Raw genomic sequence first — 25,627 nt, forward strand, 5'->3', positions numbered from 1 at the left:
TTATTATTTTGATTATTGGACAAAGCGCCTGGACTTTTTTTGAAAAAAATGTATGTATTTTGTCAACTGTTTTATCCAGTATCAATTAATTAATACTATCGGTCGATTAATCGGTTAAACCAAAACGTAGCAATGTAAATGTAACCTTAATCTCAAGTAAAATAATTCTGTTCCATGTTTTGAACAGTGATGGGAATAACGGCATTATAAATAACTGCGTTACTAATGGAAAAATAAATTACTAATTGATTACTCTTCCCATCTTAATAACGCAGTTACTGCCAACAAATGCGGAGCATTACTATAATTGAAGCAGTTTTTTTCATCAGACCAACTAGATCTCTAGTTTTTTTTTACTGTTCCTCCTTGGTTGGTGGGCAGTGCACGAGACAAGCGCATAAATGCTGACAATTGGCTGAGGTTGAGTAAAATTTCATGGTAAGCCAATCAAAGGTAGAGTTGGGCAGGTGTTGGAAAGCACGCGTAGTTGCAGCTGATTGGACGAACGCGTCACGTGGGTCTGGCTGCTCCCGGATGTTACAAACGGGCATTAATGGCTGCTCATTCAAAATACAATCTCATATTTTACGAAGATAGTTCACCAAACATGTTTTCAGTAACACGTTTCGAGAAATAGGCCATGCAGTTGCTGAATCTGTCTTCGTTTCAGATTGACAAAATTCAGTTTAAAAGATTGTGGTCAGATTTTGAAAGGCTGTTCGCCGCGCTCATCCCGGTCGCCATTTCCGGGTTAGCACGTCCGACTGCCCGCCCTCCAACCATCTATTGTATTATTTGTATCGATCCACTATATAAACATAATATCTACATACGTGGCATTTAATTGGAGGCTAGTCTCACTTTGTCCCACAGCAACATTAAAATAGTTTAGATTTGTGTACATTGTTTCTGTTAATAATGTATTGTATTAAGTGTCCATTTCATTATAATATTCCGATTTATCATAAATAATTGAACATGCACATGTATTTTAAGTTCCGTTAAAGAGGGGTGGAGGTGGGGTCACATTTGAGCATTTAAAAATGTACTTGAAAGTAACTAAATAGTTACTTTCAAGTTACTTTAATGCCAGTTTTGAACAATAATAATAATAATATGAGCCCATGACCTGGACCTTGGTTCTCACGCAGCTGGCGTCTCGGCCTTGGCCTGCTTCCAGGTCTGCTGGGCTGATGAGGGCCAATGCCGGCGCTGCAGGCTCTCATCTCACTGCTAAAAGACAACAATAGAAAAAAATTGCAACAAAAAAGCACAACACACAGAGACACAGGTAGCAACTAGCAGGGGAGCATTTAGCAGCTAAAGAGACCGATATTTCCCTCAGAAGTTGAAAGTTAAAAGAGAGAGAATTTGTGCCATGAATGCGGGTCCAAATGAAAAATCAGGTTGCTCTGCAACTGCTGGACGTGTGAATGGTCAACTCCTTCTCATAAACGGGTTCGTATGATATAGTAGGAATGTGTACGCAACAAAAACTGAGCGTCATGCGGCAACAACAGTTAAGTTTAGGCACTTAAATGACGTGCGTGCGTGCGTGCATGGCATACTATAACTTTGTTTACTATGTGACTCAGTCTCCTGTCAAAGTTTTGGCATTGTGACATTTGCTGTGAGCTATTTCTACCAAATAAACTTGGCTCCACAGATTGACACACAATATTTGACACACTCTTTGATGTGGCCTACCCTGCCCAGTCCCAACAGACACATACTATAAACTTGATATAAGCAACCTCCACACATAATAAGCCCTTACAGACGCACACATATCAACACCATCACAACACCACTTCTTTAAATGTAAACTAAGGTCTCCAGTCTGGCATCCTCATGTCTTCTTCTTGTTTGTGTGCATGAGGCTCCATCCAGATATTTTAGGGCACATGTGACACATACTGTATCTGATAGTCTTCTAATTATAGCTCAAATATTTTTATAATTTCATTTTATCCGCTCCATGTTTGGGAACATCTTTACTTTTTAAAAAGTGCATGAATCACTTTTGTGTGACATATCATATAATTTGTCAGTGTTCTTGTGCCATAATTGAAATTGTCTGGCTTTTTAAGATATCCCGGAGATTCAATTCATTCCATACAACAAAAACTAAAATGTTTTTTGGATGAATTGGATTAAAAGCAGTGATTTGTGGCTTCTTTTCCCACGACGCGTAACAGACAGATTTTGGACTGTGAAAAGTACAGTTGGAAAAGCAGGCCCTGTTCTTTTAAATAGTTTGGAAACAAGAAAATGACAGACAGTAGCAACAAGCTCACAAGATTAAATCCATCTCACACACACACACACACACACACACACACACACACACACAAGTCATTTGTTTGCATTGCTTTGTTGACTTGCAGATATCATGAACGTTAGCTACTTCCTGCATTTCTGTGACAGATAATAACTTTGCAGCTGAACTTTGATTTGCAGAAGCTCTGGTCTGGATATGCCTAGAAAAAAAAGGACAAACTTAAAAACCTCCACTACATCAAAGTACTGGGAATTCTCAGTGGGATAGGGGTAGGGCTGTGCAATTAATCGAAATGTAATTGTGATTATGACTTTGGCTCCCAATGATCACAAAAACAGAATAATCGAGAAACTATTATTTAGCTCATTTCGTTTTGCAAGTAAACTCTTATTTTCTCTCGTGTTCTGAATGGAAAAAAAATAAAGTTTAAATGGGACAAGTATAAAGACAAATTTCACAGTTGTAGGTGTTTTTTTTACTGTTGATATATTTAACTTTTTCCGTTGTTTTTTAAGTTCCATAATTGCGACATCTTTCAGAAGTCAACAAGTAATCGTGTTAAATTATCGTGATTTTAATATTGACTGAAATAATCGTGATTATATATTTTTTTCTCCATAATCGAGCAGCCCTAAATAGGGATCTGTGTGTAAATTCAGATTTTCACGCTGCGCTCCATCAGCTGGACTCCACAGGGTCTCTGTCGGGGGTTACACACGGTGACACAGGCTGTCACAAACCATGACGTGTGTCACGGCAGTCTGACGGTCTGTGTGTGTAGCTGACAGGAAAGCATGCCTAGACAGTACTAATGCAGCCTTTTCTCTCTCCTTTTGCTGTTACACGCTGTAGTTTTTGTGGCTCTGTTGCTCCACTTGTAATTTTAGTCTTACATCTTACCAACTTAAAATGATAAAATCTAAGGGATTCACACATTTACAAGTCTTGTCCCTTTTGTTGTTTAGGAGGACAGTTTGCGCTGGCCTTAGATCCCCTTTCATTTGAGCAGCGTGGACAGTGATACTTAATATTTGTAGCGTGTTTCCCATCCTAAATTTACAAGATTTAACATACTTGGCCAATTTTTAGTATGTAGTCTGAAGAATTCAACCAAAATCTAAACACTTAACTAGCAATATCATAAGTCAGAGAATATCGAAATAAACAATATTCATTACTTAAATCACTTTTAATAACTCCTCCCCAATAACACATTTACTTAGCTTTTCTTTCTTCTACATCTTTCTGTACCTTTGCCAGTCTTCTATTAGTACTCATTGAATATGATCACCGCTATTGGGCAATATTCAAATAATGTGCAATAACCCACACTGCATATCACACTGTATATAAAACCATATACATTTTTGTATATGTATATAGCGGCTCAGAACTGTGCACCTTACCCCCCCTTTTTTTTTTTTGCACTACTTATTTATTCCATGTTATATTTATTTTACGTTCATGTTGGCACAGGAAAAAAAGTAATTGTAATACATACAGTACATATGTATAGTGACGATAAAAAGGCATTCTATTCCATTCTTCCACCTCCTTTTTTTTTATTCTTCTCTTTTTGCTTTTTCAAATGTCTCCATTTCTTCTTCCCAGGGAAGCCTTTTATCTTGTGTTACTTTGTGATTTAAAGTGTTTTTACCCCTACCTGTGTAATGTGTCTAGTACCCTTTGTTTAAGATTGAGCGTCATGTTTCGCAATGGACTGGAAACGGCACAAGTGGCTAATGAGGCTGTAACGCTCGGCTGCTGTGTGCGAGTTAAACCCAAGCAGTCCCGCCTTGACTCATAACTTTGTCAAATGATGCCCACACACTCACGTACCTACACATTTTATTTGATGCATACTCGCACATATTGCACTGGAAGCATTCTGTCTTTGTCTTTATTGCTGCAGTCATTTTTAATATTTCTGTGCACGTTTTTCATGTCAAGACGCTGAGGTGAATTTTCACAATTATCTAGCATCTGTAAATCCCATTAATGACAGTGTTTACTGTGATGAAAGGAATACTATACCTTTTCATTGCCCTCTCATTTTATAATATATATCATAATGCTGTGTGTAAAGCACTTTGAGCTGCAGTTTGGTATGAATACTGATAAATAGAGCGCCTCACTTTTCTTCCACTCTTTCACACACCAAGACCTGGCAGCACATCACCCCATCCCTCATCCACCGGCTCCCAATTAAGTCCCCCATCAACTATAAAATCCTCTTCTCACCTACAAATCCGTCCATGCCCCTGGCCCCGCAGTACCTCTCCGACCTCCTCCATCCATACGCCCCCACCCTGGCCTGCTCTCCATTCCCCACACCAGACTCTGTACCTTTGGAGACAGAGCCTTTAGTGTTGCAGCCCCATCCCTCTGGAACCCCCTCCCTGCAGATATCCGCAATGCTACATCCCTGGACAGGTTTAAAAAAACTCCTCAAACACCACCTGTTCACCACAGCCCACAACCTCCCTTAGTATAGCCACTGTAATTCTGTAAAGTGGCCTTGGGTTTCATGAAAGGAGCTATATAAATAAAAGTTATTATTATTATTCTGTTTTTTTCTTGCTCTGTTCTGCTTTGATCCACCCATCCCCTACCCACATCTGCACTTCTTTCTTTTTCTCCCCCCTTCTACTAAACCCTATGTGACCTTCGCGTGCGTTTTTCATGTCAAAACATTTGACAAGAAATTGGGCTGGGCTTCCCCTCGGGCCCCTACGAGTGAACGTCCTTCTTTAAGAGGCAACGATGACAAAATGAATGTCATGCTTAAGTGCGTGTTTGACGTTTGTACAGACGGACTTGTATTATTTGTATTGGATTGAAGCTTTTCTTCACATACCTCATTTTGTTCTGCTCAGTGCTGCCTGTCAAATTGTTCTACTACCCTTTTAATCACTTGTCATACAAACCTTTTTTCTTGTCTTTCTCTGCTGCTTTAGCGTAATAATATCAAACATTTCTTATTTTACCCTCATTATCATGTTATGCACATTATGTCTGTTTGGATGAGAGCAATTCAAACCCATCTAACAGTTTTGTGTGTGCTTGATTTCCGCCTGGTTTTTGGCTCTGTGTGTGTTGACCCTGTGTCTCTCCTGTCCCTCGGTTTCCCAGGATGCCAGTTACTGGCTGCTGGTGCACCGGCTGGAGCACGGCGACGGCGGCATCCTCGACCTGGACGATGTTCTCTGCGACGTGGCCGACGACAAAGACCGGGTGAGTGGCGCTTGAATTAGTAGATATGAACAAAGGTTGAAGCGCTGATGAAGTGAAACTTTCGCTGGGCGATATGAAAAAAAAATCAAATATCACAATATTTTTAACCAAATAAATCAACGGCGATATTGCGACGATATTTACACTATGAGATTTTTGATGAATAATCATCAGTAATGTGGATATTAGTGCTGTCAAACAATTAAAATATTTAATTGTGATTAATCGCACATTTTTATCTATTCTAAATGTCCCTTGATTTATTTTTGTCCAATTATTTTTTTTCTCATTTTAATGTTCTTATCAACATGGAAAAGTGGATTGGCTTGCTTTGTGCTTTTGTCGCCTGGCTTTGATGAGGGGGGGAGAATTGGCATCAGCTGTGTGCTGGGCCATCAGCTGTGTGCTCCGCCATCAAGTGGTATTTCAGACTGGACGTGCTGCGATGATAGCTCAGTTTTTTGGTCTTGTCAGTGGAACCATTCGGCAACTTTTTAAAAGTAAACTTTCCATTCAGAATGTTATTGGCATCCATTTTGGTGTCTGGCGCTCGCCATCCACTCAAAACGGAACCTTAGCCTGCTACTCTTTGGCCGGCTCGCCAGCCCAAACCAGTGTGTGCGGCGTGCCTGTTGTTGTGTTTCCGGTCTAGCTAGATCCTGTGTGGTGTTGTAGTTTTTCTAACGTTACTAGTTGTTGCAACAGCATGTGAAAAAAACTACAAAGTTTGCTAGGCCAAAAAGAACGTTAATCTCACGATAAAAAAAAGAATTGACGCTGTTAAAATGGGTTTGCGTTAACGCCGTTAATAACGCGTTTAACTGACAGCACTAGTGGATATAATGACTAAGTGGGTATGGGCAAATAATAGAAGAGTTACAACAGTCTGGTAAGTTCAGAAAAGTACATCACTTTACTGTAACACAGCCTTTAAAACCAGGAAAAGACACCACTTATGTCATATCACGATTATATCGATTATATCCAGTGTCCAAGATGAACAGCGATCCGGCAATTTGCCGCAGGGTAGTCCGACGGTGTGGGAGTGTTACAAATGACGTCTTGTTGTTCTTTAAACCCCCCCATGTAGCACAAGTAGACTTTATATTTCACAACTACTGTTATCCGTCAGATTGTTTATTGATCTCAATGTTTCCGACTGCACTTAAAGCAGCTTTATTTCACGAGAGAGACTCTCTCTCTGTCTCTCTCTCTCTCTTTCTCTTTCTCTGAGAGACAAGATAGACAAGAGAGAAGCAAGCGAGACATGGTGAGTGCTTTGTTGTTGCCAGAAACCTTCAGCTATTACACAGACTCCCGACAGTTCAGAACTTGTGTTTAGTGTTTTAAAACGTTCTTGTGGCAGAGATGGAGGCAGTGATGTTTCCTGTTTCCTGTACGGGACTCTCACACCGCCTCAACCCACAGCTCAAACCCACCGACCAGTCTCATCCCCGGTTACATGATTGGCCACCGCAGCGTGACGTGGGGTTGCGTTTCTCCAAAAGGTTTTAACTTTTTGCCGCAGGCCAGCTGCGTTTTTTTGCGTGTCCTCCTTCCCCCACACCGGTTGAACTTGTCCGTGTCAAACGGCTGACAACCACTTTTCCTCAGGGCTTAGTTCATCCGTCGCCTGTGGGGCTGCTGCAGATGCTGAGTGACAGCAGCAGGTCACAGGGTCTCATTCTCTACTCTGGTAAAAATATTTCTTGTAAGACTGAAAGTTTTTTTACGTAATCCTTTTGCAAACCTCTTGTCACCCAGTGGCGGTTCTAGGGGGGGTCTGAGGGTGGCCAGTGCCCCCGTAACATAAAGTCTCAAAGTAGCCTGCTCCAGCGATCAGGGTTCCAATATTAAGTTTATCCAATACAATGAGCCATGTTAACAAGGACATTTTCAGCGGCGTTTCTCACTGTTAAGCTGCTGTGTGAGAGATGCAGTTCCGCAGGTGTTTAGGGGTGTGAGCTACTCATTACAGGAGGAGGGGGATTTGCTTGGTTGGTTTATGGCACAGAACAGGAAGTGGATGCTGATCTTCAGTACAAGCTTAAACTCCCCAAATTTGTTCCAAAATTCAGTAGTGCCATCTTCTTAAATGTGAACAATTACTGGTATTCTTCGTCAACGATAGTTTATAGCAGTAACAATAACTTTCATTGTGCTCATTTCCTTATGCAAATCAAAAGAGAAAACAACTATTATGGAAGGAGGTTCTTTGTGAAGCGTTAGCACTGGCATGCCATTGCGACCACTCTGATTCCTTTACAGTAATCATACAGTACCAGTACTACACAGTTAATTTGACCGATGATAGAAAATATAATCAGACAATAATTATCGGTGAGCTGTTCCACTTTATTTATTTACATTGAAAGTTCTGCAGCTGGTCAGAAATCTTGTACCATATTTTCAAAGGGTGAGGAATATAATGTTTGATTTCTCACAGACCACGAGAGTTACCGAGACCATACAGTCAAGTTTTGAAATGACTTTTAAGGCCCTAATGTGAAATATAACTGAAGCAAAACTTGATTTTTAGGTAATAATTTCTAGTTCCTTCGGTGACAGTTTTAATCTTAAAGGAATGTTGACACAGTTGGAGGCCAGCACTCTCTCTCTCTCTTTGCAACTATGTCAATGTTTCTCGGCCTCCAGGTGTGAGTGTGTGAGTGTGTGAGTGTGTGTGTGTGTGTGTGTGTAGGTGTGTGTAGGTGTGTGTGTAGGTGTGTGCCTTCTCCTTGAGCTGTCATCCTGCTATCTCTTTCTGTACCCCTCACTCCTTTGTCCCTGCTGGCGTTTACCACTGCGGGGTTAGTGTGCATTTCATGCATGACAACCCTTCAGCCTCGCTGACACAAATCTACACTGCTCTCACCGCTTTGACGCCAAAGCCCTTGGGGATCGGGGTATGCAATGATTCTCTTCAAATGCCCATATCAATTACAAACAAACTGAAAACTGTTAAAAACGTGTGTACTGCTGAGTGGTGAGTGAAAGGTTTCCATCGTCATTGCAATATCAGCTGGCGCAATAAACACATCGCGACATAACGCAAAATACACTCAGACATTTTTTGTGTTTTCGTGTGTTTTTTTTAGTGGTGCCTTTTTATTTTCAATTCAGTGTTCAATTTCAACAATGCAGCAAAACAAAAAGAGCCCCAGCAGTCAGTTGAATAAACTCCGACAGAGATTAGAAGCCAGGGAAGCCCGTCTACATACCATCAACTACAGCTGTTGGAGACGCGGCTCATGTATGTGATGACGATAGGACGTAGTTATGTCATGTAGAGTGCTTAAAGTGCGCTGGCATAACTGCAGTGTGAAACCAAAACTTACCGGATCAAATGTATACAATGTAACAAAAAAGCGGAGTTCTTCTCTTTGATTCAAGTTCTGCTTCCCCCTAACGCACTTGTCACACATTCAGGTATTTCAATATTTTGACTCGGTTAGGTCAGAAAATACCAAAGAACAAAACGGACCAAGCATTTAATGCCAACTTTTGATACATGGCAGTTTCTGCACTGATGTTACAGATATATTTTAGTCCGTTCTCAAAACCGCCATAGTTTAAAGTGCTCATATTCTGCTCATTTTCAGGTTCATAATTGTATGTAGAGGTTGTACCAGAATAGGTTTACATGGTTTGATTTTCAAAAAACACTATATTTTTGTTGTACTGCACATTACTGCAGCTCCTCTTTTCACCCTGTGTCAGCTCTCTGTTTTAGCTACAGAGTGAGACATCTCACTTCTGTCCCATCTTTGTTGGGAGGTGCACATGCTCAGTAGCTAGGTAAGATCACATCAGCTAGCTGTTTGTTTCTCCAACTTCAGTCAGTACAAGGCAGGATTAGCCAGGAGACTTCTTCTAAACAAGGGCGCACTTCCAACAATTGAGAACGAGCTAGCATGCTAACCGTTAGCCCCCTAGGCCCTTCGTTTTGGCTAGTGACGTAGAAAGCCGTGCAGATTTTGAACAGCTCCCCCGGAGACTGAAGGCAGGACACATTCAGAAACCGTATTTCACTCAGAACACCATGGATGGGTTTTTCCCATCATTATCCCAGAAAAAGTGATTTTTTTTTTTTTCTTTTTCTCCATAATATGGGAACTTTAAAGGACATTGCGAAGATATTGTGGAATTAAAATGTGAGGCAGAATCTGTGGGTTAGGTTATCTGCCACATAGCCAGCAGCTGTTCAGGTGGTGGGTTGATCTTTTTGGTGCTCTATTTATTTTTCTGTAGTATTGGATTTCAGAGTCTTGGCAGTTAGAGCCCTGACACACTAAGCTGATCCTGACTGATGAGTGCTGTCAATAGCAGGCTTATCATAGACTTTTTCACTTCACTATCATCTTCCAAAACCGTAAAAAAGAAAGTTCCAGTCAGCACTATAAAGTTAGGACTTTCTCTTTAAAAAAATGGCTTTTTCTCGTCGACTGAGATTCAAAATGATCAATTGGTTGATTGGCTGATATGGTCCAACCAAAGCCAACGGCGCTGGACACAGTACAAAGAGTAAATGACAACCCAACAGGGCCTGATGGCCCACTGTGGGCTTTTTGTTATTATCATCTCAGGACTCTTTGTGCAAACAGACTCCTTTTTTAAATCCCAGTGTGTAAGTGTTAGCAGCCTGGTAGAGCAGAGGAGCTCCAGTTGATAGCCTCTGCTGGCCCACATCCCTGCCGTGTGCGTCTGTGTTCACGGTTTGTATCTGCTGAGAGCACAGCTGTCTGAGTGTGTGCGTGCCTCGAGCACACGTATGTGTGAAAATGAATCCAGCTTCTGTGCGGTGGTGTGTATGTCTCTCCAGAAGTGTGTTTAGTTCCTGACCTCTGACTTCAGAGAGATATCGGCTGATGTTAAGCACAGCTGCTGCCGTGGGGAAATGAAACGAAGCCAGACTTTTCTTATATTGTGTCTAGGGCTGAACGATCAATAATTGAAATCGCAATTTGAAAGAATGCGATTAGCTAATCGTGAAACGCGATTAATCAAATGTGCAATATTTAGTTGAATGTAGGGCTGGGCGATATGGTTGAAAACTGTATCACGATATAAGTTTTTCATATCGGTCGATATCGATAATTATTGATATTTTTTATGACCTATTTAAAATAAGGACCAGGAGAAAAATATATTAAATTTAAACATTTTTATTTAAAACTTAACCCTGCTCTGATTATAATCCCCTCAATTATAAAAGCAGAAATGTCAACACAACCATGGAAAACATAATTAAAATGTAAACAGGTCCAAAATCACAATGAACACTTAACAATTATCTCTTAACATTAAGGTGCAAAATTAACGAATAAGTAAGAAATGCTTAATAAAGTGTCATAAAATAGTGCAAAGTGTTAGCTAAATATAAGAAACCTGAGAAGGAACTATTTTCTGCAGGTTTAGTGCTAGGTTGGTAACCTGGTTTCTGGACAGTGCTCAGCATGTCTGCCTTTGTTATTTCTTTGTATCGTTTAGTAAGGTGCTGATGCAGAGTACCTCTCCATGGTGGTCTGCTGCTTGTAGTGTTTAGTAAGGTGCTGATGCAGAGTACCTCTCCATGGTGGTCTGCTGCTTGTAGTGTTTAGTAAGGCGCTGATGCAGAGTACCTCTCCATGGTGGTCTGCTGCTTGTAGTGTTTAGTAAGGTGCTGATGCAGAGTACCTCTCCATGGTGGTCTGCTGCTTGTAGTGTTTAGTAAGGTGCTGATGCAGAGTACCTCTCCATGGTGGTCTGCTGCTTGTAGTGTTTAGTAAGGTGCTGATGCAGAGTACCTCTCCATGGTGCTCTGCTGCTTGTAGTGTTTAGTAAGGCGCTGATGCAGAGTACCTCTCCATGGTGGTCTGCTGCTTGTAGTGTTTAGTAAGGCGCTGATGCAGAGTACCTCTCCATGGTGGTCTGCTGCTTGTGCCGTGTTGCAGCTGCAGATGTTGTTGGACGTTGATGGCGGATACGGCTGTGCTCCAAAGTGTGAGCGCGGCTAAAGTGGTAAAACAAGTTTATGGTAGTACCAGTGTTGGTGGGGACGACGGTCTGACGACATTGGTCTGACTACGGTCAGACTTATAAAATCCCCAAAACTGCCATACTGACTTTTCCTGTTTTATCAACGATTTCCTCGCCGCTCCGCACTCACTTTCCACTCCACGCCCGGTTCCGTTATTGAAGAACACGAGACAGCGATGTGGCGCAACCAAACTTGATACTGTTACATGATTGGCTGTTAGAGTGTCACTCCCCACGTTGCTAGGTTGCCAGAGAGTGAGGGCCTTTGTTCATGCAACCAAACTTGATTCACAACCTGTGGTTTCTTCTGATGAAGAAAAACAAGTTATCGAACGTTTTATCGACCGCATTTTCTATTGATATTGATTATGTGTCTATCGCGATACATATCGTTATCGTTTTATCGCCCAGCCCTAGTTGAATGTTTGTAACATTTGGTTTAACATTTGTATTCCTCTTTTTATTATATTTACTTGATTGTTTACAGACATGTCCTATTTTCAGTGGATTTTTTAGTTTTGTATAACTTTATTTAACATGATGGTAGAAGGTGTAATATGTAGCTGCTGCTGTTGAACTGAGGCAGATCAGACATTTCAGTCTACTGGAAAGTACTGATATGTTTAATTGGAATATTTATTATTATAACTATAGCTTTTGTGATAAATGTTCTGTGTTTGACTGTTTAATGTTCCATGCATATTAAAAGAAAACACTTATTGCTGGCAATTCATATTCATGTTTTCATCCTTACATTAGAATATAGAGCAGTTTAGATGGTGTCTCATGTTATAATGCTCCATGATGTGTTTTATCGGTTACACAATGAATATTGAACTTTTCTATAAACTTAAAAAAAAAATTTGCAATATCTGGCAGAAAAATCTCAATTAGATTCCCCCCTCTCCCCCCTAATCGTTCAGCCCTAATTGTGTCCAGCTACACATATGATAGTACGTATATGATAGTCTTAAAGAACCATCAGGTAGTGTGGGTGGGTGTTTTGTATGTTGAGAAGCAGAAAGAAGGGAAAGGGTGCAGACAAAGAGAGATGGAGAGGGACAAAGTAACACAACAGCTGTACCTGACAGCTGTTTGACCTGTGTTGATCTCTCTCAGTCACAGCTTGTGTGTGCATAATGTCTGCTTTCTTTTTATTTATTTTATTTATTAGCTTTTAATGAGATAGTATAGATAGACAGGGGATGTGGGAAAGAGAGGGGACAACATGCAGCAAAGGGCTATGGGTCTGACTCAAACCACTGCGTAGGCAGTGTTGGTGGACTACTGGGCTGTGTGTGTGTGTTTTGTGTTTCCCAAATGCAGTGTACATACTGAAAACCTCAATCAACTGTTTTTTTTTATGAATATATAAATTAAACCTCATGATGTAGACTTGACACAACTGGTACAATTGAAAAGTGGTGTTGGCAGTCGTGAAACAAAGACCATCACAAGTCTCCTGTAGCCCTGTCATTTTATTAAGTGACCCATTTGCCGTCCTAAAAATTAGGCTTTGAAACGGCACCGGATGTGACATCTAAACATTCTCACTACACAGATATACCTAAGCATGTCTGTGATGTTGATGATTTCACATCAGAAGCTATATTTTTCCCGTACGTGCCATACCAAGAGATCTCTGTTTTCTTCAGTGTTTTTAAGGCTGGAAAACACTGCATTCATAAGACTACAGAGTATGTTTACATGCACACCAATATTCCACTATTATTCCGAATAGGACAATATTGCGAATTTGATTCAGGTCATGTAAACATTATATTCCGTTTGGATATTTTGAATAAGGCCTTTTTCAGAATTTAGCATTTTCCGATTATTATTATTATATTATGGTATTATTCAGGTTTTAGAGGCATTTTTTGGACATTTATACAGCGCATTCAGAATATGTGTCTCAATCGGGGGTTTTCCGCAGTGTAGAGCCTGTTTACGGCTTACGGTCAGCGCTGTGCGTTGCTATGGTTGTTGTACACAAACCAACCAGCCAGTGGTAGAGGAGCATGCTCAAAAGAAAAGAAACACAGCTACTTTAAAACATCATCAAAGACTTATGAGATACCAACAGGTTTTTTGATATGAGCAAACATCAAAAGACAACCTTTTCAAGAAGCTGGTTGAAGGAATGAAAGAGGGACGCTGTGTTCGCTGAGTCCCTGGAACACTTTGAAAAACACAAAACGGACCGAATAAGGTGCATTTTCACATCAGTCCACATTAGTGTAGGCTTGGCCTGAGGAAAAGGAGTAGAGCATGTATGAGGGAGTGATTGACTCGGTGTCCCACTAACCATGACTGGTGGTGTCCTGGCAGCTGTGACTCATCCCTGCCATTCCACAAGAGCTTTTTAAAGACTGGAAGGAATGACTGGCCCATCACACAAGGCCACTTTTATTAGCTTACACTGGAATGAAACACACAGGCTGCACGTAGTGTTCATCCTGGGAATCCGAGTATACGCTATCCATTTGTAGTTAGGGCTGCAGCTATCTATTATTATAGTAATCGAATATTCTACCGATTATTCCATCGATTAATCGAGTAATCGCATAAGAAATACTTAGTAAGAAATACTTAGTAAACAGCAATAGTAAATATTTCTTATTGCTGTTTACTAAAAAAAAGGAAACCTGTTGCTTGTGTGTGTGTATATATATATATATATATATATATATATATATATATATATATATATATATATATATATATATATATATATATATAAAAAGACAGGTTTCCTTTTTTTAGAAAAAACATTTTTTATTGCCAAATTCCAAGACCCTTAAAAAAAAAAATACATTACTAAAGTACATTTTTGGTGGCCCAAATGTTAATATTTTTAACCCCATTCCCCTTCTTGCCTCTGGCTCTTCACACTGGATATGCAAAAGAGCTGTTCACTGACCAGAGGGTAAATGTGACTGTATGAAGCTTACAGCAGGGCTATTCAACTACACTGTTCTGGGGGACACACTTTCAGAAGCCTAATACACAGTGAGGAGCATAGATATATCTATATGGTGAGGAGAAAGAATAAAGAATGCATGATGACGTCATTCACGTGCATATTAAATAGCCATGCTGGGGGGAGGAGCCGGTTTATCTCCGGCAGCAGCTAAGTTTCCAAAGATTAGAAGCAAACTAATAAACCGTTAGACTACAAACCGACAGCTTTCGTTTTAGCTTGTTGGTAACACATCAGTATTAGCAGAGTAGCATGTTGCAGGCTAGTTGTGTAATCGAATTATTCGAGTTATTCGAGGAAGGTGTGGCGCTCCTCTTCATCTGTCAGAGTCAGGTATAAAAGTGTGCGTCTGTTACAGTATAGATCACCCATGCCAGGAAAAGTGGCAGCTTGCCCTCGGACTTACCCAATGTTTTCACCAGATGCCATCTTTCCATCCTTTCATCATCCTTCCTCTCCTTCTTCTCCACTTCTCATTCTAACACTGACATTGACACCAAAAGCAATCCGGTGATTTCCCGCAGGGTTGTGTGGCGGGGGGGGGAGGGGTTGTCAATGAAACGGCCTATTGTGTGACGTCTTATTGTGTTCTTGTACACAAACACATAACCAACCAGACAAAACCACAACCAAAAATTGTAGATTTATAGATACTTGTCAGGATGTTCACATGCACACATACCCACAGAGGCACACACATTGATGTCATCTTCTGTCATACACTCTTTTCGCTCTCACACACACACACACACTTGTCCCTACACACCCTCCTGCAGCGATGTCACGGCCCTTGATGATGGCACCTGGGCTGTGCCATCACCACATTCCTCTCTATCTGTGTGTGTGTGTGTGTGTGTGTGTGTGTGTGTGTGTGTGTGTGTGTGTGTGTTGTCAGGGTGTGCCACACAGCTGCACCTGCTGCTACTCCATCACTGACTAGTCTGACCCTGGTCAGTGTGGTGCCCTGGTGTGCGACAGACACACTGACTTTTTAACTCTGTGTGAACCGTTGTTACAGCTGTTCATATTTGTTAGTTTGCAGTTACAATGTAAACACTTTTAACACGTGCTTAAAGTTTTACTTTCATATTTTGTAAAGTGTGAATAACTAGTTTTCGTGTCAGCATCTATTTCCCAACTGTTTCTTTAAAGATTTTAGCCGCTCTTTTTCTAAATGCTGTGTTTCTGATCTACTTGAAAAAAAACACACACACACTTTTCGTGTGTGTGTGTGTGTGTGTGTGTGTGTGTGTGTGTGTGTGTGTGTGTGTGTGTGTGTGTTCATATTCTGATCTATGCATTTGTCGTATGAGTTTTCTTCTTTGCGTGAGTGTTTGCTCTTGATCCAGGCGATATCCTGGTCTGAGCTGAATATAGACGCGTCTCGCTGGGTAGGAGACCAGGAGACCGACAGACCGGAGGGGCCCAGGGGAGTTTCTTCTGTCTGCTATGTCGCAGAATATCACCAGACGGACTGGCCGGTGTCCCTGCGGAGTGGATTTGATCCTTGTGAGGCGTCTCAACTGTTGTTTAAAGTTGGGCCAGTATTTACTGACACAGCTAGTTGCTTTGAGGCTCTCTTCTTACACAATATAAGATTGGTTGATTGGTGAATTGATTTCAAATATATTTAATAGCATTTATTTAGCCCCTTCTGTCATACTTCCTTTGGAATGAACCGCCCCACATGGGTGCACGCTCCACCAACCGAGCCACCCAGACGCCCCATTCTTCATCTTTTAACTGTCAAGCTAATAAAGGCTGATTCAGCAAAAATATTCACTTGATAATTCATACACTGTGGTACAAACACATTTCAGTCCGTGTGAGAAAGGTACTGAAAATCTGTTCTAATCCCTACTCCATACTTACTTACATCCTCTATGAGCACTAGATAGAGATTTCGTGCATCATCATATAAACTGCAAACATATGCTTATTTAAGTAGTAGCAGATGATGAATAATCTGTCATTTCAACAGTTGGTGGCAGACTAGTGCTGTAAAACCATCCTCAGCATCCATCGAACCGTTGCTCCTGTAAAAGATGGCGGTGGGCTACAGGCTCTCCCAGCATGCACAGGGTGTGAGAGGAGTCTGAGACCAGCTAGCAGTCCATCACAGCAGAGCGCCATGGCCCTCCTCACCCTCACTTACAGTACTGAGCCTGTTTCAGCTGACAGCCTAAAAACACCAAAGTGTTTACACATATCGATCGATGTCTCTACAGTATATTTGTTGTGTCTGTAGTTGATATTGATTTTGTGTGTGTGTGTGTGTGTGTGTGTGTGTGTGTGTGTGTGTGTGTGTGTGTGTGTGTGTGTGTGTGTGTGTGTGTGTGTGTGTGTGTGTGTGTGTGTGTGTGTGCACATGCAGACACACATACAGAGATGCTGTGAAACTAAATCCCACTGAGCTTTGTTATTGCAGATGCTGACTAATGTGAATATGTGAGAATTTTTCTCAGATTTGAAACGAGTGCTTTCGGGAAGAGGGAGGAGTATTTTTGGGTTGGAGGGGGATTTGACGTAACCTGACTCCACCAGATGGATCGCTTTGCATTTGCTCGGCATATCCATCTGGGAACTTTTGGGAAGGGGCGAAAATCCTGGTTAGCTGATTGGATAAACCATCTGTCTATCACCACCTATGTTGGTGATAGACGGGTCAAATCAACCAATCAGATCAAACTCTTGCCGAAACCAGTCGGGAGAAAAGCAAAAACATCTTTTCCTCCGAGAAAAGCCTACAGTGCCGATTTTTGCTCTTCTTTCAATGAAGGAATATTTTCTAATTCAGATAAAACTTGCTGTGATAGCTACGCTCATCTCATCCGTGGAAGCCGCCACGTTGTTTAGACTAACAGTCGCTTCTCGTTGCGTCACACATAAACCCGCCTCAAAACCAACGCTGATTGGTCGGTTGTTTGGTGAACAGCTCCAAATTTTCTCTATCTCAGGATGCCAGACTGATCTGGGAGTGGAAACTGGAGCTAGCCAGATCAGGACGGTCCCACCAGGCTAGATTTGACGTACAATAAGCAAAACAGACGTGCATGGGCTTTTCTGACTATTTTATTACTAGTTAAAGCAGCACTATGCAGTGTTGGCCATTTCTTCACTGTTTTCTCCCTTTTTGCTGGCTTTGCTCCGTGTCTGACTCCTCCCTCGGTCAGTCTGCCGTTTCCTCTTTCTCTGTTCCTCCAACAATGCTTTCCTAGCTTTCTGCTTTTTTTTAGCCGACTCAGCCATGACCATAGTGTGAAAAACTCCATCACTACCTTGTTAGCCGGTTCCTGAATGTATGTGTTCAGTGCCGTGAAGCAACCATATATATAACCATTCCAATGACTCCGAAGCTGTTCAGTTAAGGTAAATGAAGCTAAAAATACTGCATAGTTCCCCTTTTAATATGTGAAGACAAGAATCTTGCTTCATTTTTATATACCCATGCATAATGAATTGATTGCTCCTTCTACCCATACTATCAGAATCAAATTTAAGATTTATTGCCAAGTAAGTAACACTTCCAAGGAAATGTGCCTGGGTGGTTGGTGCGTACATAACCATATTAAACATGAATATGAAATAAACAAAGAATGAATACAGAAACAAATATTTACATACAGGGTTCAACATTTAAAATTCTTTTTTTTTTTACTTTGGTGCCACCTGATCCTGAATTGTTTTACCTGGAGAAACCCCGCAAACTTTGGAAGCACACCCAGCCGTAGCCTCTTTCTGAAGCCATCCAGGGAGACCGACACCATAGCTAGTGCTGTTGGGAGTTTGACCAGTGCCTCTGTGGAACGCCTCCAACAGCAACATGGTTGGGATGGATGAGCGGTCAGACAAAACCAAAAACCTAACCTAACCTAAAACCAGCTTCTCACATATTGACATGTAGAATGTAGTTTTGAATTGACACTCTATGTGAAAGTTTGATGCAGCAGCCGAATGAACGAGGAGTGTTGGTTGGAGCTGTCGTTGTGGCGGTCACTGCTCATGCTCCTAAATGTTTACAGCTGTCGTTCCAACTGCTGTTAACAGAAAATACGCCACTTCCTGGCACACTTCCTGTCCAGTTTTCTTTTTTTGCATACCAGGAAAGAAAACCCCAAGACATTCCAGCAGACTTGTATGATCACTGCAGAATATCCGAATATAATCAGAGTGATTTCCTTTCTCTCTCTTTCCTACTGTGACACACATGGAGGGACGTCTTTCTTTCACCAAACCACACCCGGCCGACCCCTCCTCCAGCCCAAAGATATTCCTGAGCCAGTGTTAGTGATGACCTCATTTATTCCAGGCCCCCACCCCCCCTTTTTCTTCTTCCCTCACTCCAGCCTCCTAATGAGAACAAGATGACAACTTATACTATACCAGACTGAGCCGGGGCGACACAGAAAGTTCTCTCTGAGAGGCAGACATTAGATATGCTGCGTCTACGCTGTTTATGTGCTGCGTCTCAGCTTGGGCTGCAACTAACGATTATGCTAGGGGCGCCGGCAGTCCAAAAGAGTAAAGGAAAGTTAATGGATAAAAAGAAGAGGAAAAAACGTTTGAAAAAACAGAAAAGTCGAAACACTGAAAGAGCGTTGAAACGTTGTAAAAAAGCCTTAAAAACAACAAAAAATTAAATAGTGTCAAACACGACAAAAGAGTCAAAAACAATGTCAAAAACATTGAAAGTAACTTTAAAAAAACTTAAAAAAAGATGCACACAAAATCAAAAACAGCATTAAGACTGTTAAAAAGGCGTAATAAATGACAAAAAAAAGTCCACACAAATCCCCACAGGTATAAAGTTAAATATGATATTAAAACGGAGAAAAGCAGGTAATCGCCAAATTTGAGAAGCTTAAAACTGCTTAAAAAATGACTAACTATTAATCGATCAAAATATTTGATTATTTTTCAATCCACTGATAGTTGACTCAGCGTTACAGCTCAATACTAGTCTATGAAATGACAGAAAATAGTGACTAATGTCTAGTGTCTTATACATATTTTGTCCAACCTGTTGTACCTCGACTCCTGCATAGAGGGTATGTAGTTTTGATGATGAGACTAGAAGAAGACCCCATGAAGCCCAGGACTCGTGTTCTCTTCTAAGGTTATAATACAATGGGATTACTTGTCTATATCTATTAAGACATATCACCTTGAAGCACTGTGCGTTCTAATCTTCCATGTGTGTTTGTCTGAGTACAACAACATATTCTAACCTGTATCAACAGCTCTCATGTCATTATCTTTTCTGAAGGGTTCTTAACAAATCAAACCGCAAATGTTTTTTATTGCGGCGCATCATTAAATCCATCACATGAAACAATATACAATGCTTCTTTCATCAGATGAATTACATCTAATTGCCATCATATATAGGATTAATGACCTCATTGCTTGGAGGTGAACATTTTTGGTCCAAACAAGCCCTTCTTCTCTCGTTGTTTGGAAATCATTCACGCTTGTTGTTCAAAAATCATTTCTAAAATAGCTGCATATGTTTTAACACGTAAAGAGTAATGTTTAAAATCAGTTTCTGCTGCTGGGACTGCTCGTGTTGGAACAGCCCAGCTCTTGTGCTCTGCTAACAGTAGCACCACTCACCCTGCTGGCCAATGCAGGAGAGCCTTATGGGTAAAAAAAAAAAAAAAAAAAAGGATGTGTGACAGTGTCCCTTGTTGGTGTTGGTTGCTATGACGATTGCACCGCTGGGTGAAAGGATTCACACACACGCACACACACACCCACACACACATGCACATACACATAGTGTGCATACACAGACATTTGATGAATTTAGATTTTCTTGAACAAGATGCATGTATAGTAAGGTATGGCTTCCATAATCATTAAATCATTTTCCAATGGATGTTTCTTGAAATGGACTTCACTCTATCTGTAAGTGTCCTGTTGTGATTTGACACTATAAATAAAATGTAATTGAATAATTTGCTCCCAATTATAGGGAAAATAGAGATAATGTTCTGAGACAGTATGTATAATCATGTGTATGAATGTGTGTGAATGGTGAATGTACTGTACTATGTTAAAGCACTTTGAGTAGTTATAGACTAGAAAAGCGCTATATAAAAACAGTCCATTTACATGTACACTGATAGTAGCTAGTTATGTAAGTAGAGTTCATAAGCAGTTGTAGATCTCCAGAGTAAGAACGAAAAACAAACAAAATCTTAATAAAAAAAAAAGAAAAGAGTTATTGACTGGAAAAAGTGACACAGATGACCCATGTACATATAAATATTTTTATTAAAAAAAAAAATCCAAATAAAATACTCCCGTCATTTTCAGAACCAAGTTCTTGGTTGCTGTAATCATGCCTTCTCTCCATACTGGCTGTGAAGTGATACTCAGTTGCTGCAGGTGTTGGAGTTAGCCGATGTAAGTGGGCATTTTCCAAAGTGAGGCATTTTTAAACAAAACTCCTTTTGTGTTTCCTTGCTTTATATCTTCTGTCAGAGGGTAGTAGTGTGATGTCACAGTGTGTAGAACCTGATCTGGATCCAGAGCTTCTGTACCTGTCAATAAGACACTGCTGATACATTGTCTGGGGAGAGCTTTGTAGCAGACTGCTGTCGCCCAACAATTTGGTTTATCGGTGTTTTAAGCCCCCAACGTCTCCTTCCAGGTGGCGCTGCCTGGAAGGAAAAGTTGGGGGCTTAAAACACCATCCAGCAACAGTTTGAGCCTCCAGCTTTACTGACAAGTCAAGTTCCACGGCGAGCGTGAATAGCCCGTATCAAACGCTGCTCTGGTACGGTGTGGTTGGGCAGGAACCAGAGCTTTTGTTCTACACTATAAATAGACCTGTTGCTGCAGTGTGGGACAAAGACAACCGATGACCCCCTGTGCATGACTAAAAGATGGTTACTTAGGTAAAAGAGGGTAATGCTACCAATAAGTTGAACTTAATAAGGTATCGTTTGAACTAGGGATAGATGGATTATCGGGCTGTTTTTTGGCAGTTTGCAGATGATCTGTATCAGCGTTTTATTTACCTGATAACTGATAAAGTTAATGAATTAAAAAGTGTTCTACTTTGGCTCGGCTACAGCTCTGTCTGTCCCTCTGCTTCGGTTACACTCACCACTGAGTCTGGACCATCCCCCCCCCACAACACTATCTGACTCTCTGTTACTGGGGATTATGTTGAAAGTTTCTCATTCATTAAATAATTGCTTAAAGCATTTAAACACAGTTTTGTGTTGGAGTTTAACATTCCAAATATGGGTTATCAGTTTCACTAACAACTAATAATCGGTATCGGCCTTGAAAAACCAGTACCGGTCGATCACATTTTCTCTATAATTAGCACCAAATGACACAGTCCTTTCCAGTAATGACAGTCACATATCAGTTTCTAGGAAATATTCAGAAAACTATGGGACCTGTAAATACAGTGTTACCCCAAATGTTGTTCACGGTTCTTTGTGGATGATTACTCATACACACTTACGCAGTCTCAGCATTTCACCTGGAGTAATTGTCACCCACACAAACCCTGAGTCATGATTACTCAAGTGTGTGTGTGTGTGTGTGTGTGTGGGTGTGTGGGGGGGGTGTACATGCTAAAGCACATTTACACCCTGTGTGTTGTGTTAGGTCTTTGTGCATTTGTTTTTTTGTTGTGGATCTTCTTGCACAATTGCAGCTGGTCTGTCCGGTGAACACACAGGTTAGCAGTGAGGTAACTGACGAAGGCTATCATCTCCTTCTGTGGTAACAAAGTGAGGGATCTCCCCCCCCCCCACCACCGTCTCTGCATCAGTCAGGGCTCAGGAACTAGAGAACCGACAACACCTTACATGGACAAGGAGAACTGAAGCTTTGGGACATTTGCGCTCCTATTATCAGTTCAACTTTTAGTTTGTAAGAATGTACCGATGGCACTTTGTTACAGGCAGGTGATGGGTCCAAACATTTAATATACAGTATATTAAGATATTCATATTTTTTTTTCTTAAATCACTTGTTGTAGTGATGATACAGGAGTGGTGATGAAGGTCATGAGATGTGGTTGAAAACTTGGGAAAAAAGGCAGTTATTGGACTAAATCATGTCAGTATATTTATAATCCGTAGTGTGAGAGAAGTGTTTATGATTAGTAAGTTCATATCTTGGGTCTGTGTTGGGCCATATAACGATATATACCATATCACCCTTTTTATTAATATGGATGGATGGATGGATGAATGTCAGTTGGCATCCAGCAAAAATACCCAAGACATTCACAAGCTAGCAACATCTCATTTTAGCTGGGATTAGTTCCAGTATCCTGTACCAATATTAGCTTTGTGCTACCTACAGCAGCAATGCTCGCTCATTTAGCACTGGCTCCAGGAGCTTTCAGTGTGGCAACTAAATATGGACGGAGCCGAAATAACAGGGGAGAGTTTGTACTTTGTGGTGTTAAGCTGAAATGGTCGAGCGCGGCACCAGTACTTGTAGGGATGTGGACCGACATCCTGAAATTCACCTGTCAACTCTTCCTTTTTCATCAGAGACGATTGAGAAGTTGGAAGTCAGAGCAGATTAGAGCTGGGCAATGGGGAGAAAATCAGATATCACGATATTCTTGACCAAATACCTCGATATCGATATTGCGGCGATATTCTAGGGTTGACAATTGGTGCTCTAACAAAATATCTTCACACTTAGATTTTAGATAAATAATCATCAATAATGTGGACATAATGTCTAAATGGGGAAAAGGCAAATAATAGAACAGCTAGAACAGTCTGGTAAGTTCAGAAAAGTACATCACTTTACTGTAATGGAGCCTTTAAAACCAGGAGAAGACCACACTTATGTCATATCACCATATGACGATATCCAAAATCTAAGACGATATCTAGTCTTGTATCACCATATATCGATATAATATTGATATATTGCCCAGCCATAGAGCAGATGCTCATGGCGCCTACATGCTTAACAGTTTACCAGCATGTGTTAGCATGTCCTAAAAGCAGATTTGAGTGCTGTTTTAAGCCTTTTTGGGAAAAGTAGTTCTTTGCTTGGGGGTAAATAGACCACATGAGCTTCACCCATTTGTGTAATACTGGGGTGTGAGAGATCCATATGTAAAAACCTTTTTTTCCAAATAGAATTAATAAAATGGACTATGCTGTGATAGGTTTAGTGCTATTTAGACATGAGTGATGAGAACTTACAACAAATGTTCTTATCCAATCTGCAGAAAGGATGAGAAGAAAAGATAAACTATTGTTAGAAGGGAGGTGTGGGGGGGGGAGGAAATGTAATTAAAGTAGCCACAGATGTAATTGAAGCGGGGGTTCACTGGATTTGTATCGGCTTTAGGCGCTCTATCTTAATTGTGGTGGGAAAAGTGTCAGGAGGAGACAAAGACCTTGTTTGAGGAGTCAACAGAAGTTTGAAGATTACAGCAGCTCACAGCAGGTGTGTGTGTGTGTGTGTGTGTGTGTGTGTGTGTGTATGTGTGTGTGTGTGTGTGTGTGCGTGCGTGTGCTAATGAGATTAGGGCTCCATTCTTCTCTCCCTCCTTCTCCTCCCCCTCCTTGATACATCTGTGATTTTTCTCATTATACACAAAATTTTGCTGAAAAATTTTTCATCTAGAAGTGTTTGTCAGGTCATTAAGTAATTGGCTGATCTATTGTCCTGCTGTTCTTAATTTAGACCTAAACAGGATGATGATGATTTTAAACTTTTTTATTTTTTTCCAACTCAGTGCATACCATCTGTAATGGATCAATCTGCCCAGTTTTGAGGCTGAAGTGCACTTTTATGCTTTTGGCTCTGAATTAGTCCTCATCCTGTATAAAAAGCTTAAACCATCATGATGCTGAAGAAGAGTTATAACAAAGGAGCTCTTCTGCCCTCTCGTGGCAGCATAGGATCAGTGCACTGTGCTCACACAGCCTTTCTATCATCATCTGGAGCAACAGAAAGAGCTTAGCCATTGTCTGTTTCCACGCAATTTGAACTGATCATCAGCAAATAGCAAATAGCCTAACGTATACAGTTGACGCAGTTTTCAAGTTAATTACCGTGGGTGAAACCGACTGATCAACCAGAGTTATTTCCCCACAGAAGAGAGCACCTAAGAGTCAGCCTAGCATCCCTCAAGCTTGGAATAAGAGTTGATTTAGCAAAGTGGCCTCTTTTGTTTTACAGCCAGCCTCTTTGGCAAGTTCAGCCTCTGAACCCCACAGAGCAGACCGACAGTGATACGGCAGCCTGTGCTCCCAGCGGATGTCTGAGCCATCGGGGGCCGTGGGCTAGTTTATTTTGTTGGTCAGTATCTGGTGCTGAGGTTGGAGTGATGAGTAGTGGAGGTCGTACATGCAGAGTGTAGCGGATGAGCTGGGATTTCTGTGAACTCAGCGTGGCTGCTTAGCAACACTCCAATGATAACAAATACTAAACAAAGAAACGGTTACTTTTCAAAACGGCCTTACAGATGACATTTGTGACTTTAAAGGTCCCTTAGTGGTGAGTTATGCTTTGCTGTTTAATTTTTAACAGAAAAATTGCCACATTTAGTGAATAATAAGTTTTTTTCTAGAGAATCTACCATGCATTGTCAATGCAATGGTCAATCATTTTGGATCAACAGATTTAAAGGACCGTCAAAGCATTTGGAGTAAAGATCAAGTTTGTAATGTGCTTCATTATTTGCTCTTTTTTTGTTAATAAAATATTAATATAATATCAGTGAGATTGGCTTCCATGAGATTCTTCAGGTTCATGGGTTTTCTGTGTGTCTGGTTTCCTGTGAAGTTGTTGAAACTGAGCTGCACACGTTGGTGTGGGCCAAAGCTGCTTCTTGTGTAAGTAAAACCACTTCCAGGCTTAGCTCAGCATTTCAGCATCTCTCTTCTTCACATCTAACTCTCTGAACTTTGATCCCACCGGTAGCTGCCTTGTCCACAAACTCTGTCATAAAAAGGTTTAAACTGATTTAGTGATTTTAATTCTGAATGATTGTCTCCACTTATTCCAGAGTTGTTGTATATCCTGCTACAGGAAGATCAACATTACGCATTCAGCGAAGTCACACGGAGGTAGTCAAACTCATTTTTACCAATCTTTTAATAACA

At 40.9% G+C, this 25,627-nt stretch overlaps 1 protein-coding gene across 8 annotated transcripts in view; it reads left to right on the forward strand.

Moving 5' to 3' along the window:
- Nucleotides 1–25,627, forward strand: part of pard3ab (par-3 family cell polarity regulator alpha, b) — a 334,540-nt gene that overhangs the window by 46,136 nt on the left and 262,777 nt on the right. For all 8 annotated transcript variants that reach the window (XM_028593795.1, XM_028593803.1, XM_028593796.1 and 5 more), the window contains exon 2: nt 5,414–5,515. In XM_028593795.1, coding sequence (XP_028449596.1) covers nt 5,414–5,515 — 102 coding nt within the window. The remainder of the gene's footprint in view (nt 1–5,413; nt 5,516–25,627) is intronic.

Source organism: Perca flavescens, chromosome 12 (assembly GCF_004354835.1).
Source record: "Perca flavescens isolate YP-PL-M2 chromosome 12, PFLA_1.0, whole genome shotgun sequence".
Classification (NCBI taxonomy): Eukaryota; Metazoa; Chordata; class Actinopteri; order Perciformes; family Percidae; genus Perca; species Perca flavescens.